The 18,371-nt window shown below is 35.9% G+C and overlaps 1 protein-coding gene across 4 annotated transcripts in view; it reads left to right on the forward strand.

The window, feature by feature from the left end:
- Positions 1-810: 810 nt before the first annotated feature.
- Positions 811-18,371, forward strand: part of LOC149549509 (protein DOUBLE-STRAND BREAK FORMATION) — a 128,366-nt gene continuing 110,805 nt past the window's right edge. The window contains exons 1-3 of one of the 4 annotated variants that reach the window (XM_089794923.1): positions 811-1,071; positions 1,263-1,467; positions 13,454-13,597. In XM_089794923.1, coding sequence (XP_089651049.1) covers positions 947-1,071; positions 1,263-1,467; positions 13,454-13,597 — 474 coding nt within the window. In that variant the 5' untranslated portion in view covers positions 811-946. Of the gene's footprint in view, positions 1,184-1,262; positions 1,468-13,453; positions 13,598-18,371 lie in introns of all 4 variants that reach the window. The other 3 variants (XM_089794922.1, XM_089794925.1, XM_089794924.1) reach the window with 3 other exon arrangements.

Consider the following 18,371-nt stretch of genomic DNA (forward strand, 5'->3'; position numbering starts at 1 on the left):
AAAACTCATAACATGTTGACAAAATCAAATCATAGTAATCTTATTTTATCTTTCTAACTTTTCTATAAGTTCACTTGATCTTAATTTTTAAAGCATGATACCATTGCCCGTAAAAATATGTTACCTCTATTTTAAATATAAAGAAAAAAGAATTTCCTATTTCAACAACTTACTAATCTCCAAACAAAATGCACTAAACGCAAAACAAAGTCAATTTTTTTTTTTTTTTTGGACATTCATGAAAACTAGTGATTTTTTTCCAATTTTTTGTTGTTTTTTAGAAAAAAGCCATGATGTTTTCAATTTTTTGAAATTTGGTGAACTGTATAGTTTGTACGGAGGATAGGTCCAATGAAAATAACTCAAGAAAACCTCAAAGCCCACCTTCTAAAAAAACTTTTTTCAACATGTATCATTCTTGTGTGTCTATTTATAGGACCTAACGCACTTATGTGGTTTTGAAGAACTCATGTTAGAGACTCAATCAAATCTATCTTGTACATATCCAACTATGTGAATTATCTTTCCCCTCTCCTCTATGCATTTATCTTATTACACTTATTTATTTTCTTTATTGATATTAATCTATTATTAAAATACATTCCCAATACTAATTTACAAGTATTTAATCTCATTCTCATTCATCTAAATTATAAAACAAAATCACGTCACCTCAACTCAATAGTTTTCCATTTCATCACAATTCTAAATTATAAAACAAAATGACCTCACTTCAACTCAATAGTTTTCCATTTCATCACAATTCTACAATCATTAAACATAGTATAAAGTAGGAACCTATAGACTTTGTGCCTCTTTGTTATAGAATGGTAAAAATCTTAATTAATCGGCAATCTAACGTTCGAATGCATTTGAATTTGGAACTAAAATAAGGTTATCACTTCCACATCCTATAAATTATGTTAACGTTATATAAATTTATAGGATGGTAAAATCAAATCACTCGGCGATATATAACGTTCGAAAGCATTTGAATTTGAAATTAAATGAAATGGCAGTGCCAGCAGAAGAAGAATGGGCTACGCTGGTTTCAGATATTCGCTGCAAACGGTATTTAGTTCAACCTCTTAAACACTTAATAATTTATACACCTCTGCTGTTGAATATCGAAATCATTTCCAAGAGCACATAGATTAAACTAAAATTTGCGGCTCAATGCTATGTAAGTTTGTAGCTTTGTGCAGTTGAACATTTTAGTTTAAATCCTCCAATTGTGCTGAATTTCTTTCATAAATTGTCAGATATGGCACTGCGCTTCAGAAATTGCAGACTATGATGTTCTCGAGAGATGCAGGATCAATGCTCACAGCAAGGTTGCGAGTCTCAGAGTTGCTCAGAAAGACGGCATTTAGTTACTTGAAACTAATGGCTCAGAATTCCATTGAGGATAAGCTGGACATGCTTCAATTCTTACTTGACGCCTTTACCTGTACGCACGACAGAGAGGTACTTCCTTTTCTTTTCCCTTTTCTGCTGTTATTTTATTTTTAGGGAAATACAGCGAAGCTTTGTTCCAGAGATTAAATTTCGCGAATATGCAAATTTTTGAAAATTGGTAGCTGTTAATATTGAACACTCGTTAGGTTTTTTTTTGGTTCGGCGTCATAGATAATTGAAGTCGCGGCTGCTGACTTATCTTTTAATTTGGCATAGCATAATTTATCCTTTTTCATTTGCTCGAACCCTTTCTTTTTAGGCATACTGTACAAATTATTTTTATTAGGGTTCAGATTTAATGAGATTCTTTATGTTCTCGTAATTTTAGTTATAGGGTTTAATTATTTTTAAAATGGAAGAATGAGAGGCGTTAGTCAGCTTTTAGTTTTAGGTGTTTTTTGGGGTTTTCCTCCATTCTACCATGTTATTTGAAAGTAACAGGAAAATGCGGATAAACTTTGTCCTCAAACTCAAGTTAAAGCCGTATGCATATTTGTGGAGATTAGTCCTTTACTCTGGCAAATAGAATAGAAGAACATATTTAGGTTTTTTGGTTCTATGTTTTAGGTTTTTTCATATTAATAAGTTCGAAGTTTATTATCGAAATCGTAAATCAGCAGAGCATAATTCGGCGTGTTCTTTCTTCGTGTTTATTTGACTCGGTCCTTATTTTCCTATAAACAACTTAAATTTTTCTAAATTAAGATATACTAGAGCTCATTAAATTTCGTAAATTATTAGGATAAGCTTTGAGACCAGGACTTCAAATTTCTAATCGAAGAGATGGATTGGCAGATTTGATTAAATTTAACGTTAAGACTCTTTTCCCTTATATGCAAATTTTGAAAATTGCCAACTATTAATATTGAAGAATCGTTAGGTTCTTTGATCATGCGTCATGGATAATTTTTTTTGGCAGCTCGGGAATCTGTATTTTAATTTGGCATAGCATAATTTGTCTTCTTTCATTTGTTCTAACCATTTCTTTTGAGGCAATCTGTACAAATTATTTTTACTAGGTTTCAGATCTACTGAGATTCTATAGGTTCTGTAAGCTAAATAGCTGAAAGGAAGGATCTCGTTAAAATTAAGTTATTGGCTATTTCCAATTCCAATTTTAAATTGATGAATATGAGGTGTTGATTAAATTTTAGTTTGTGGCGTTTTGCCTGTTCTACCCTGTTATTTGAAAGTAATATGAAAGTGCAGACAAACTTTGTTCTGAAATTCAAATTAAAGCCATGTGTAGATTGAAGAACAGATTAGGTTCCTTGTTTTTATGTTTTAGGTTGTTTCAGATTTCTCAGTTTGCAGTTTGTTAGTGAAATCGTAACTTAGTGGAATATAGTTCCCAGTGTTCTTTCTTTGTAACTTTTTTTCTAATTGAATCAATGCAAAGATACAGTTTCAGAAAAAAATACATTAAAGAAAGGCTGTCAATAGAGAACCAATAAAATAATATTCTGTCACTAAAAATACAGCTATAAAAACCATCATTAGAACACACAATATCAGAATATTTTCAGCCATAAGACCGCATAATTGGCAAAATTACAACTTTGACAAGTCTTAGAAATACAAAGAATGGCAGCTGTACAAACAATATAACAATAACCAGCCACATGACCACGAAAGATACTACCAAACATCGAATTTGAAAAGTCCTTAAAATAGCCTTTGAAGTTGTTAGGAACACTTGGGGTCTGTAGTATCCTCTAACTGGATATTTGCTGATTTCTCTTATAAACAAAATAATCAGAACTAAAACCTTGCAGATGTATTCCAGCACAAACGAATCCAGTACAATGGCCGACAGATGTTTAACCAACTTCTTCTTAATAATAATATTTAAACTGAGAAATATGCAAATGGAATACAATATGATGTTTAAACCAAAAGATTCTTCACCAATTAATAACCAGTTCCTTTCAGAATAATATTCAAAATTTCAGGCATATAGAAATGCATTACAGACTTATAATGTTAAAATCAGAAACTTCCATACAACTCTGCAAATACGTTATTGTATTATACAACAGCAATACAATAACCAGTACACAAAAAAACCAATCCTAAATACAAATTTAACAGTCAGATTTGAATGCTAGGATAAGAACTTGTAAGCGCGAATGAAACCCCTGAAATGATGTTTCTCGGGACAATGGGTTTGTGTCCACTGTCTGCTAGCACAAGGGGCTACGTCCTCCAATTAGCTGAAAGCTGAAGGTTTCCAAGACTCTCACAAGAGAGAAAACTGAACTGAATAATAAAATCAAGCATGACCAACAATGAGCCACTTTCCCCTTTTAATACACAAACTAAGTCTCTTCGTCTCCCCTCCGGCTTTTGTCCTATTCCCTTGTGGCTCTTCAACTTCCTTAAGGCATTTTGTCTTGTTCCTCCTTGACCCTTTGCCCCCTTTATAACATTAATTTGACCTTTTAATAATTTGAGTCTTTGTCTTATAGTCAAATTTAACATTATATAAAATAAGTCTTCAATATCTCTAATGTTCCAAAAGGAGAACATTACAAATCTCCCCTCCTTAAAATTGCTTGTCCTCAAGCAATCAGTACCTAGATCCCAAACCACGTTTTCATAACCAGCCGCTATGATAAGATAGAAATGTATCAGTGAACTATGCATAACCTAGAAGATGATGACAACTTGTCCTAAATAGATGATGTAATAAACAAGTTGCTCAAAAACTGAGTGTAACACCCTGAGTGCAACGAGAACCAAATTATCATCTTCAATCTGGCGAATCTCCAAGTACATAGGTACTATGAATAAGAACGAAGTTAAAAGAGCATTCCCTATGATCAACACATAACTCTCCTCAAAACTACACCAATATCTATCCAAAGGTTGATGTAAATAATTCAACCAACTTTGGTATGGTGTGAAATCAAGAATCCAATGTGGATTGATCCTATGATGCATAACTATAGTCAGATCACCACATCCATCCTGTGACCCATATTTATTGCTAGGAAATTGTACCAGGATTCCATATCCTGAAGTTAGAATAATCTTCATCATGATAATCAAAAGGAGAGTCCTTGTTTAACTCAAAAAGAGGATTATTAGAAATCCAGTCAGCATCTACTTCAAACATGGGGTTATCGATAAGCTGATAGTGTTCTGTACTTGATCGCTTGAGGCAATTCTCGAAAGCATATGTCTGCTGAATACTATCAAGTTCGTCAGTGACTTCCTGGAAGAACTCCTACCTCATTCTATTCTCATGTTCCTGAGAGTGTTCCATGAGCTTGATTTGATTTTTTGCTCCCTGGAGAGAAAATTGAGTTTCACTCAGTGCCTCCCCACATGCTTAAGCGTCCTGTTGAGGTCCTCAATCTCATCCTTTTCCTTATTTGAGTGTGTTGCATGAATCTCAGCAACCTTAAGAATATAATCCCTGTCGGAAAGTAAATACAAATATTTTGATTTCATAGATTCAAGAGCTGTTTTGATCATTTGCAGATTAGCAATAGGCCAATTCCCTTTCCCTTCCCTTTGTGCCTTCTTGTAGATATCCTCAACCAACTTGTGAGTGCTGTCATAATGTACTAGAGAGGCCACAATTCTATCTTCATTAACCTTCAACTGATTCCTTAAGGTGTGCATTTCATGATTGTCATTTCGAATCGGTTCATCGTTTTGTAGGGTCATCTCAGTATTTTTTTAAATTTTATGTCATGGGCATCAGAATTAAAAGATTCATCATACAAAGATTCCAACTTGCAGTAATCTCGAGTGCAACTGCCCTCATCCGCCTGTTTGTCAACACTAACCTCCAATTCACCAACATAAAAACTTGTACCCTGGGTAACATCTTCCATGTGGTCGTTGGAAAGCTGTAAATCAATAGTAGTTGGCTGCTCTTCTTCTTCAAGAACCTCTATTTGATGCTCTTGATCTGTTGGAAATTCCTCATACACATTTTTGCCCTGGTCCCTTGCAAGAAGATCCTGAACCAAATCCAAATACTTTCTTTTTGCCACCTTAGTCTTATTTTGCTGGTCTAGATGAAACTCCATGTAATCACTGAATGATAAATCATTTTGAATTTGGGAAGTCTTTGATACTCCTTTTAAATGTTTAGTATTTCAATTCTTATATCTGTTGATTGGAATTGTTTAGAATTTTCAACTCTTTCCTCAAGATTGCTATAACCCATGAAGGGTTGTCTACTGATTCGCCTTTCATCCCTTTTGTAATTACTCAAAGAGACAGAGGAGCGGATTCCATTGTTTATAGAACCAGACTTAATTTGGGTGGATGCCAACTCCTGTTGTTGCAAGACCAAACTCATCAACATCAAATGTACTTCCCCAAACTATATTTCAATAAGTGTCTCGGTGTCAGAAAAATCAATAGGTGCTTTGGTTGTAAGTTCCAGGCTGCTCTGTAATGGATTTAGTTTTGATCTCTTCATATCCTCAGACTACCTTCCAACTGTGGTTCCCTGGATTGCTAGATTGCTATCTTTGTTATTGGCTTCTCTTGTTTTAGGTCATACAGAAGTAGTAGAAAAGGATGCTACTATAGCAAGATCATGCTTCTCGAATGTTCTATCTGCACCTTTATTTTGTTGATAATTTCAACATGCAGCCTGAAGTGGGTAGTACTTCAGTAGAATTTCTTGATACCATGCTTGTAACTTGTTGCTCTTAATTTTTTTTTTTTTTACATGGAAGATTCTATTTCGCATGTGCAACATTAAATTTTGGCAAAGGCAAGAGAGAACCTTCCTCTACATGATTTTTTTCAGGCTTCCCTGTTGTTATATCAGCATTATGCTTTTGTCTTGACTCCAGTTTGGAATGTGAAGTACTTATTTCAATCACATCTCCAAACGAAACTATATGAGATCTATTTGCAGAACTATTTTGGTGCTCAAGCTTAATAGATTGTCATACAAACAATGTAATAAAAAAAACCTTCCATATACCCAGTTCCTCTATTCTTAGGAGGTGTTTAGCTTCTTCAAAAAATGGAAGACCTTTGTGTGCCCAATTAGGAAATGGTGTTTCCAAGTGAAAATTGTAAGGGGAAAAACAAAATTAATAACATCCTCATTCTCTATTTGATGAATGGAGCACGTTCTATAAACAATTCTTTCAACACTTGGGAACAAAAGAGCATGTAAAAGTGCCTTCTTTTGAAAGGTTGCAAGGTTATTTAATCACTTCACTTCTATACTGTCCTTGCCATGACCTACAAAAAGTGAAGGAAGTAGATGATCCAAGCGCTGCAATACCGTTCCTGACCCATAACAAGATGGATCTAAAAGCATCGCCCGAACTTGTACTAAAGCTCAGTCGACAAAGATCCTGAATTTGCAACTGCAAGTTTATTTTCCCGCTCTTGGCAACATATATATATGTATGGTTTCAACTTCTGTCAAGTCTACCAACCGAATCATTAGTTAATTAAAACATATACATTTGTATATCTTAAACCTTTCAACCAACCTCCTCTTTCAAGGCTGCATTCACCTCACCCTTTTGAAAATATAATTCACGATAACCCAAAATGACTTCCTGAGAGAAAAGTTCAGAATTGAGGGAATAACCAATATTAATCTTTTACGATTATTATCACTTGCGAATTGCAGAGGCGGTCTTAAACGTTACACAAAAAATTCTTCACAGCAGTCGGCAAGTGTCATGATAACTCCCAAAATTGCTAGAATCACATAAAAGACATGGTATTTCCTCCCCATGTTTTTTTTGATATGCCTCGTCATGCAGTTACGGCTCCTTTTAATGACACTTAGCCAAAAACAAAATCCAACACATGCCCAAAAAAACGCTTCGAAAGAGTAACGGTTGCCAGTCACGATAATACTATGTGACGGTCACTCCTATAATGTCTCTTCTGAGAATGAAGGAATAGTTTGACGATAGTCTTTTAAGTGATTTAGTGACCTGCGAGAATCCCAAGTTCCTTTTTGACCGAAGGTTGCAGTGGTGTTCGGTTTTTGCTCGGGCTGTGCTCATCTGAGACCCAATTTTTCATTTGATGCTGGAGTGTTACTATCCATATATTCTTTCGTAGGCTAGGCAATGGAAATCTGGTTGTTCCTTGAAGACTCGTCTCGTCTGCCGACTATCACTGTGTAATCAGCCCAACTCGACTGTAACTAAATGCTCCTTCGATATCCTCTAGACTTCATACAGTTACAACCATACTAGCCGTTTGTGGCCTGATGAGTGGTGAAATTGTCTTCGTCAATACCGTGTACTAACCCGTGAGGTACTGTCCATTTTTTTTTGACGTCTGGCAATCACCTTGTCAATGCGTCTTGTTCCTTACTCCTAATGAAGCCTCACATGTTATATGGTTTTCTCATTCTTGCTATGAAATGTTGGCCAACCATGTCTACTGTCAACACCCAACTTTGCGAAATAGCCTGTAATTTCTAAGTTTGGCTTCTGCTAGAGGGAAAATAAAATGTCTCCTATTCAAAAGCTACGTTCCCTTTGTGTTGGAAAGAGCCATTGAAAAAATGATACTGTATTTATCACAGTAAATAAAGTTTTTTCCCAATTAGTCACAGATTATTTCAAGCTTACACTTACATTTCTGCCATAAGGTTTCACCCAAATCACTGTAAGAACTAGGACTTAATAACTGAGGATTTCCTTCAAACTGTATGACCAACTGTTTTCAAATAAAATAATCCTTATGTTTAGCAAGACAAAAGAATTATTTCAAAACTAGAATACTCCAATTTTGCAAATAAGTAACCCTGTAGGGTGGCAAGATACACTGCTTTGATACCACTGTAGTATCCCCTAACCAGATATTTGTTGATTTCTCTTATAAACAAAATAATCAGAACTAAAACCTTGCAAATGTATTCCAACACAAACGAATCTAGTACAATGGCCGACAGATGTTTAACCAGCTTCTTCTTAATAATAATATTCAAACTCAAAAATATGCAAATGGAATACAATACGATGTTTAAACTAGAAGATTCTTCACCAATTAATAACCAGTTCCTTTCAGAATAATATTCAAAATTTTAGGCATATAGAAATGCATTACAGACTTATAATGTTAAAACCAGAAATTTCCATACAACTTTGCAAATACGTTATTGTATTATACAACAACAATACAATAACCAGTACACAAAATAACCAATCCTAAATACAGATTTAACAGTCAAATTGGAATGCTAGGATGAGAACCTAGAAGCACGAATGAAACACCTGAAATGATGTTTCCCGGGACAATGGGTTTGCTTCTGCTAGCACAAGGGGCTACATCCTCCAACTAGTTGAAAGTTGAAACTTTCTAAGACTCTCACAAGAGAGAAAACTGAACTGAATAATAAAATCAAGCATGACCAACAATGAGCCACTTTCCCCGTTTAATACACAAACTAAGTGTCTTCGACTCCCCTCTGGCTTTCGTTTTATTCCCTTGTGGCTCTTCAACTTCCTTAAGGCATTTCATTTTGTTCCTCCTTGACCCTTTGCCCCCTTTATAACATTAATTTGACCTTTTAATAATTTGAGTCTTCGTCTCATAGTCAAATTTAACATTATACAAAACAAGTCTTCAATATCTCTAATGTTCCAAAAAGGGAACATTACAGGGTCATTTATTTTCCAGTGAACGACTCAAATTTTTTTAAATTAAGATATAGTAGATCTCTTTAGATATAGTGGGCCTGAGCTATTCCCATCACACTGCTTCCTGTGTTGACATCTCTTCCTAAGGTAGCCTGCGTAAGAGCCTTCTTCGTCTTTTGAGTAGGGGGAGGTGGATTTGTTGCTTGAGTAACTAGGTCTTTGGGAGGGGCACTCTCCTGTACTGTCCTCCTCTTCTTCTCCAGAGTGTTCTCCGACCACCACTTAGTAGTGTTCTCTTTCTCGTTATCTTTCTCTGCCTCCTCAGTTGACCCTATGTTTGGAGCAAGGTTGCCTTTGTAGGTGGGTTGAATCAGGATCAGGATGTTCTTTTCTGGAGGTTGGTCTCCTCCAGCTATAGTCTGTGAGGGTCCTGATGTGACGGAGGTGGGTCTTGATGTGACCAAGGTTGTGGTAGCAAAGCTTGTAGCAGCAACAGGGGAAGCTTGTGTTGGATTGGAGGCCGAGGGTGAGGCACATGTTCTTTTCTTCCTTGCCTTAGTCCATTCCACCCATTTATCCATTCTTTTTATGATGCCACCCATCAACTCATCCAGACTCTCCACCGCAGGTTCTGGAGGTGGTGCGGAGTCAATGGGTGTGCCCTTAATTCTATTTAGATATGTGAATGTTTGCATATGCAAACCATCATCTTCGATACCATCCACATCAACATCCATATTATACAGCTTGATCTATTGTACAGTTAGCCTAGAGTAGAATCTTTCTCTAGTCTCAAATTCATCAGAACAATCCGCCCAATAATCCTCTAGCATGGGGACATGTCTAAAGCTCAAACCCAACTGTAAATGATCTCTAATACAATTGTTTGGGTCAAATTTCAATCTTATTACCTCATTGGAGTCCAATTTATACTTCTCACCGAATGCCTTTAACATGTTCTTGGTGTTTGAATGCGACATGCAAGAGTAAATCCCAATTGTGATAGGGAAAGGAATGCTCGCCTTTCGCAAGTTTGCACAAGGAGTGTTCAGTGCAAGAATTTGGCGACAAAGCTCAACCATAATGATCTTGTCATCTAGGTACCTCGGTAGCTTCTAGGGGAAGTCATCAAATTCGGCTATCCTGATATATGTGGATGAAGGGAATTGGATTAAATAGTTGCCGAATGGGTCACAACAGAGACAACTTCTGGAGATAACCTCCTCTCCAAGCACCCCTGGAGTTCCCTGCATAGCCTCATTGTGAAAGCATCATTTACTTTCACAAACTCTACATAGCTGTTGTGCAACTGGAGGTAGGGGTAGAAATCATATACTTGAACATCTTCATCAAACTCTTCTATATGAGGAAGCTTGAGCCATAGTTGAACAATGGCTAGGGCATATATCAAATACGAGGACATAAAAAATTGTCTTCGAGTCTTCGCTGCTTGTAGCCAATTGGAAAATTGCCTCGCTTAACATTTGAGCCTATTCCACACACTCGCCTCCAATACATACTACTTGCACCAGATAATAGTAGTGCTCAACGAAGTTTAGGGTATCTTCATCCCCCTTCAACCTTTACAGGAGTACCAAAATATCGACGATCTCCCTCTTCAGATTTGTGTTAAAAAGCGTCTTTGTAGCTTACTCTAACTATTCTTTGGCACTTGGAACCATGTCACCAACATGCTGCCTCTTCTGATCATCTTCTTCTCATTATAGCTCGACATTGAGTTCCAAAAATTCATCTCATTGAATTCTTCTCTGGCGTGTAGGCAGAAACAATTCTGCATTGTGTCTCGGTCAGTGGTGAGAAGCATTTCGTTGTTGGGTATTTTAATTTGCTGCATGGTAGGATTGTAGCGAGTTATGCACTCTAGAATCAGCTTGAGGGCTTGGACGACCACAGGGAAATCCGCCGCTTCCACTAAACCACTCTCCTTCAACTTCTAAGTGATTGGATGAATTAGGTTAGACTTCAATCTTTTGTGTAGGTCACCCAAATCGTAGAACTTGACCTGAGTGTTGCTCAAACTCTTCCACTTACTTGATCTCATTTAAATTATCATAACCAAAGAATTTCGTTGCCATGGCTAAGATTTTATATCATGCAAGGGATTTGCTTCGCTATGGAAATTGAAAATGGTCGTTTGAAAGTTATGATGAATATCTTTCTGAAATCAGTTTTTATGGATTTGTTGTGTGATCTTTGGACCTGGATTTTCATGCCACACGGATGTTGCATTTAATTAGGAATGACTATTTTTCCAATGATCAGATTTGGAATAAATGCCTAGTTGATAACAGCCTCATAAGATTAGATTTCCTATTCACTTTCATTTTAGAACTTGGGGCCGTGGCCTTTATCATTTTCCGATTCTCAACTTCATAGTATGAGTCAGTGATCCATCGTGTTAGTGGGAAATCTGGGCATGTGCTCTAAATACCCTTTAAGTGAGCTGTCTAGACTTGGAATTGACACTTCTCCATTTTCCGCAAACTCTTTGTTTCATCGCTTTTCTTCTTTGCGAGGATACAAAGGGGAAGCTCCTCCTTCGACCAATGCGTTTTGAGGAATCCCTGAGTGAATATTCCACATCCTTCATCTTGGCTTGTTGAGGGTACAATATTGCTCTTGCTTTTGGAGTAGTAGCCACCTTATTGCTTTTCCAGTTGTAGTAGTAGTGTAGATGGGGAAACTCCGAAATCACAACCACTTTGAGAGATATGGCAGGCTTTGACTAATTTCTCATCAAGGAGAACATCCTATGACTTACTCGCCTGCTAGACAAGCGAACTACCTGACATAGCTTGTGTGCACCAATTTTTCCTGAAACTTGCATAAAGTGATCGAAGGAGAAACATGAGAAGGGAAATCCCAAGAACCCACATAACTAAGGGAAAGAACCCGATGAGAAATAACTTGATTCATTCTCCAACTCTTGGACTTAGACTTGAGTTTTAAGATTGGACTCGGGATTTAGCACAGTACCATATGAAAAACGATACGGAACCGAAATGGGGGCAATAAGTCTCTTTTGCCAACGAATCGTGCTATCATTCTAATCAATTTCTGCAAACCGATCTAAGAAATGGAGAGTTTGATCTGGCGTTTGGTGTATTACTGCTGCTGGCGTTTGGGGTTTACAGTGGCTAAATAGAACAGGTCGACAATCTGCTATCTCAGGCCAATTTTGATGTTTTTTGGCACATTACATAAGGGTGGCGTCATAGTATGAAGGCAGCCTGGCATCTACTCTCAGCTGCGATCAATTTCTTGGGTGGTGTTTGGCATTAAGTGGGCTGCAATCAGTATTTCAATAGCAGTGTTTATTATTTCTGCATCAACAAACATCTCCACCTGTCACAATCAAAGACTTGCGTTGCTTCTTATCGCTGCCAGGTTCTTAATTAAATAAAGTTGTTCAAAGTGCATTTGCAATTGTAAAATATTTGCAAATTTTGTTAGAAATTAAAATTGGTGCTATTGGTGTTAAATTGAAATTATTTTTCTTTGCGTATACAAGAGTTTATATATTCTGAAAATTACACAAAAAATCATATATTGTAAAAAATCAAAAAATTGCAAATCTTTTAAAAACAAAAAAAAATCAGTTAGTTAGCATAGATAAAATGTGAGTCAGTGGGGCTCATTACAGCATACTTGCATCTATGCTTACCCTCTTGTATTGTCTCTCTATGTTGAATTTTTATGTTTCTTGTTTGAGAAGTTGGTCTAACACAAGGATATTGTTTGCTTTTATTTTAGACCATTTTATAAATCCTCTTCAATTTAAAAATAAATCTTTGTATCATTTTTGTGTTTACAATTTGAGAAATTAGTCTATTAGAAGGAATTTATGGGTTACAATTAATTTGTTTGATATTTTAATTACTGTACCATTATCTACACATGCTTCAAGAATATGCACAAAAATGCAAAATATTTTTTCTATATAATTTTTTAAAGACTCATTTCAAGAAAGGCATATAATTATTGAAATTGCATCATATTTTGCTTTTTGGGATTTAAATGATAGTGGGATGCAACAAAATCTAGGTGAGTTGGACATTGTCTCCATTTTTTCTTTTTGAATGGAAGGAAGATAAATCTTAAGAGCACTCAAAAATTAATGAAAACCGTACACAATCTCTTTGTGGAATTCCCAGTAGAGTCAAAGGGATAGCTTTAATGATGCAAAAGGTAAAATAGTTTGAGAAAATGTTAATTTAAATAAAAATTTCTTGGCTACAAAATGTAAAATGTGATGTTGCTATGTATTTTCATTCCATTTTTGGGTTTGGCGTCTCCTTTTTCTCCAGAGCTTGAACATATCTTTTCTATGCATTACAAAGCACACAAATATTTTGAATTTAGATTCTGTTTTTTTGCAGAGCCAACTGGTTGTTCGGTATGAGGCTTTGATAATACGGGAATCTGTTGTTAGTAGTGATCGCCAGCTTAATGTTTATATTGATGAGTGGGTATGTTTCGCCAAAGATTGTCTGAACAATGGCTTCATTCCTAATGCAATCAAGGTTAATACTTACTAACATTTCATATGATGCTTTTGCTTTTGCCCTTTTCTTGGAGTTTTACAAGTTTCAACAAATCGAGATGTTTTGGAGAAATTGTTTTGCATAATACAGTGAACAAATTGATAATAAATATATAAATGAAGTTTGTTACTTGTATGATGATATTGATCCATGAAAGGCAGGAAAGTTTTGGTAGTATGCACATGACATTAATTATTGATTGAGATCGCTCACAAAATAAGTAGTGTAATTAATTTGTTGCACCATATTGTAATTTTACTTTTAAGTTACTAATTTGAAGATGCAATTTTATAATTCTTAATGCCTATCTTGGCAAAAGATCCTAATTAGACATTTTATAGTCTTCAATAGCGCTAGTATATCATGATCAAATCTGGAAGTAGATGCGTTAATTCTCATAGTTATGAACTAGATGCAACCTTATGATATTTATGAATTAGATATCCCTATCAATGCATCCTATCTCTACCAGCTCCCCACTCAAGAATTAAAAGTCACTAAAGCTACTTTCTATGTTGAACTTGGGGTTCTAATTTTGATGCCAACCTTATATCAATGCAACTCATTAGAAATCAAGACTTCAAAGTTTTATCAATTAGTCAATACATTACTTGTTATATTTTTTTATTACAAATGTTTTCTCCAGTTATCAATCAATATACACAATAAAAAATTCAACCTATAATTTGTAAGCAAAAGGTCACAAGGGAAACAATTAAGAAAAAATCATTGAGTAGAAGCCTGAAAAAGGTTCCATTAAACTGTTCTTAAAGAAAAGAGTTTTGTTTCTTAGAAAACTGAGAACGTGGACTAGTAATCACATCTGTCTTAAGAGGAGTCAACCTGATGCTATTTTGTAATGTTTCAAATACAAAGTTGACACAAAAGCACAACGATGCTAACACATATAAACAGAATTCAAAGATCAGTATAAATGTCGATAACAATGTGGAATCAAATATGGTGATAAATCTCTCAAAATAAGTATCTGCAGTAAAAGTCACAGATACAACAGTAGTCAATACTGAAATGAATGAGATATACTGATTGGAAGCCTGAATGATGAATTTCTGGGATCTGAAGCTCACTAAAGATCTGGATTCTAACAAGGTATTGCTGATGATCTCCAAAACTGCTCTCCACCGCATAATTCCTCTATCGGAATTGCAGACATAAGAATTGATAAACTCACAATGATGATGATGAGCAACCAAACAACTTACTTAGATAGGCAAGGCTAGGTCCCGAATCATAGTGAGGTGGTCCCAAAAGTGGATGCTGAAATTCAAAATATAAAATTAAATCCTACTTAAACAAAGTGGTGCACAAGTACACCCCTTCAATTGGGCCCCCCTTGTGTAACAAATAATTGTAGGGGCACCATAAGAGTTAATTGCAAAATATAATTGGTTTTGCCTAGGAAGGAGACATGACAGTCTCTCCTTATGGGAACTGCTTGCCCTTAAGCAATGGCAAACTCAACCATGGGTGTCTTGCTAGGAGTGAATCATGAATCTCCTCCAAGATCGTCTCCTTTATCTTTGGTTTTGGCACAAAGTAGATACTGTCCTTGTAGTAGATGACATCATCTGCCACCTTGTACCTATCATCTTGAATCTACCCATCCATATTACAAAGAAAAGGTGTTCCTTGAGTACTCTACCAACAATTGAGCTCTCTAATCTGCTTAAATTTGAGATAGAGCATATGGTGGGTCCCTTGGATAATGCATCAACCTGAAGAACATCATGCTGAAAAGCTGTCTTCATATGGTTTGGCAGAATCTTCCTAGGACTTCTATTGAACGCCCCTCGCAACACCACCTTCTTTCTTTTTATCTTGAACGAGAACTCCATCTTCTTGAAACTCTGTGCATTTGTTGAGGTTTTCCATCCATTGAATGCCCAAAATGACATACGTGTCATCCAAATCAACCATGAAGGAATCATTGGGTAAATGTAATAACCTCAACTGGTTATAGCTTTATCAAACATCAATTTCCTTTACTAATCAGTGGTTTGGCTTTTTGTCAAACACTTGGCAAGCGAGCTCTGTTACTACTGAAATAATTCCCACGTGGGCTTTTACTAGCAAACTGATAGATGTGTCTGTATTTCTCAAAGACTATGACATCAAATGTTTTTAGGATTTTCAAATATATTAAATACTGAAATAAATAACAATTATTTGCCACTAATTAAACCCAGACTGAATTGTAAATGATGTTTGCAATTTAGATTTCTTCCCAAAGTGAGATTCACTACTTAGACAAGAGATTGGAAGAGAGCTAAACGCTTTCGGATACTTTGTATTTAACAATTACAAAGAAACTACTGCTTAAACAAACTGAAATTTGCAACCAACTTAAGAGAACTTGGTAATTCTTGGTCCATTCTCTATTTGCAGCAGACCTTTAGATCTCCTTTGTAACAGATGCCACAGGGCTTAGAAAAAATCCACGTCAATTTAGTAATATTGAAGCCCAGCACCAAGACATTGTGTAATGACCCTCTCTATAAAGGCCACAGAAACCCTTAAACTGAACTTAGGAATTTTGTCAAACACTTGGCGTGTAACAGTAACAATATTCAGAATATGGTAATTTCAGATTTGATACTTTCAGAATATAATCACAGAATTACAATATATATAAAGCCATTGAACTATATTTCAATTACAATGCAATAAATTCTGAAATTATTTTTATTACCAATTCTGGACTGATTATTACAATGATTGTATGACAGCAAATTTACCCAAAAATTGACATATATTTCAGAATGCAAGAACCTGGTTTGAAGAACTATGGAAGAACACCACGTTTTGCTGCAGATCGTTGATGAAGACCTCCAACCGCACCCCCAAACTGTCCTTAATTTGCTGCTGCTGCCCAAACTAGCAGGGCCGTACCAGGCCGTACCTGTACGGCTGCTGAAATAAAATAATATTAGGGTTTTGGGACCCCCAAATGCAAGGAAAATGGGCGCCTAGGGTTAGGTAGTAACCCTGTAAAACCATAAAAAATAACTCCAAGGGGTTGAGGAGATATGAGCAATTATGTGGTTCCGAACCTTGCTTTGCCAATTCTGAAAATGCACTTATTCTGTCTTCAAACTCTTGTCAAATGCTTCTCCAATGATAGGGCAAATCTGAAATCCTTATTCCAACCAAAAACAAACCCTAACAATGAATTCTCAATAAGCTCCAATGAGATGGCTGAATACCAACTCCAATTATGCAACAATTCAGGTGATATTTCACACCCTCAAAGTCACCAATCCAAGGGAGTGATTCGTTCCCAAAGATCGAATAATTTGCAGATCCAAAGTCCACAAATGTCTTCACAATGAAGAAGTAGAAGAGTTCTCCAATCCAAGCATGTCCAAATGAGAGGCCCAACCCTCTATTTATTCACTTTTCTAAGAAGTTGCTAGAACTTCTAGAAACATCCTTTATAATTTCTCATTATAATGCACTTTTTATAATAAAGTAATTTTATAAAATAAAAAGTGCAACTCAAATTAAAATTATAACATGTGGGCCCCAATATCACATAATGATAAAATATAACCTCTTAACACTTCTTCAAGAGCAAGATATGACTATCTGATCCGCAGAATTGACTCTCTTTCCACACCATTTGCCTACGAGAGTCTGGAATAGGCAAATCCATGATCAATGCCATGTCGAACTAAAGAGGGGACATTACACATTGGCCAGTGAAAGAAGACGCCCAGGCAGGCTTAAGTTTCTAGTCACATCAAGGGGGAAATACCCTGCTAGGATCTATCACGCAGACACTGGTAATGCTGACCAGGATATGAGTGAATTGGATGCCAAAATCAGATGCTAGTAGTGTCTATAGGAAGGTTCAAATGCCCAGAATCAATGTTAATAAATGCCTTAGTTACCAGTTCGGGTTCGGTTTGAAATACGGGTTCGGTTTGAACTTGTTCGTCAGTATGGCAAAATTTTGGAAAGGGTTTTGGGTTTGTTTGGGTTCATCCATACGAAAAACATGTAAAAATTATAAAAAATTATATATATACATATTAATGAACTCTAGAAGCATAGAGTATCATAAAATCATATGATTTAAACTGAGTTAATCATTTAAACAACAAAAACACCATAGGCATAAACTTTAAACACGCAAGTTCTAATCATAGCATCATGAATACAGATCATACCATAATATATTTCAATATTTAAGTTCAACGTCAAAGATTGAAAATATTAAAACTTAAAAGTAAATCATTATCCATGAATCATAGCAGGAAGTTCAAGTATCATTGTTTCAACTTCAAGTCAAGTAATCATAATGTATAAAATTTTAATATTCATCTTCTTCTTCTTCTCATAGTCCTTCTGCATTAGTTGACTCAGCAATAGAGCTAAGGCCAATGGGATCAGCACCAACAACAATAGTATGGGCATCAAAATCTTTAAAGTCTTCAATTGTAAACCAAGAAGCAGAAATATCCAAGTCCACCAACTCTGCATCTACATCCCATCTCTTTACATTCACTTTTTAGGGCAACTGAACCTCAAAAATTATAAAATTGGTTATAAAAAATGACTTGGAAGCCACCCATCAGCAAAATTCGTCCCAAATTCATCACGGGTTCCAACTGGGAAGCCCAAATTCGCCCAGGTTTGAATTCTAGGTTGCAGGTTCGAACCAGCCTAGGCAAATTCAAACCTAGGTCGAATTGGACCAAAATTTCGAACTGGTTCGAACCCAGGAAGGGTT

The sequence above is a fragment of the Cupressus sempervirens genome, chromosome 7, assembly GCF_028749045.1.
Source record: "Cupressus sempervirens isolate cs-2001-9-10 chromosome 7, ASM2874904v1, whole genome shotgun sequence".
Taxonomy (NCBI): Eukaryota; Viridiplantae; Streptophyta; class Pinopsida; order Cupressales; family Cupressaceae; genus Cupressus; species Cupressus sempervirens.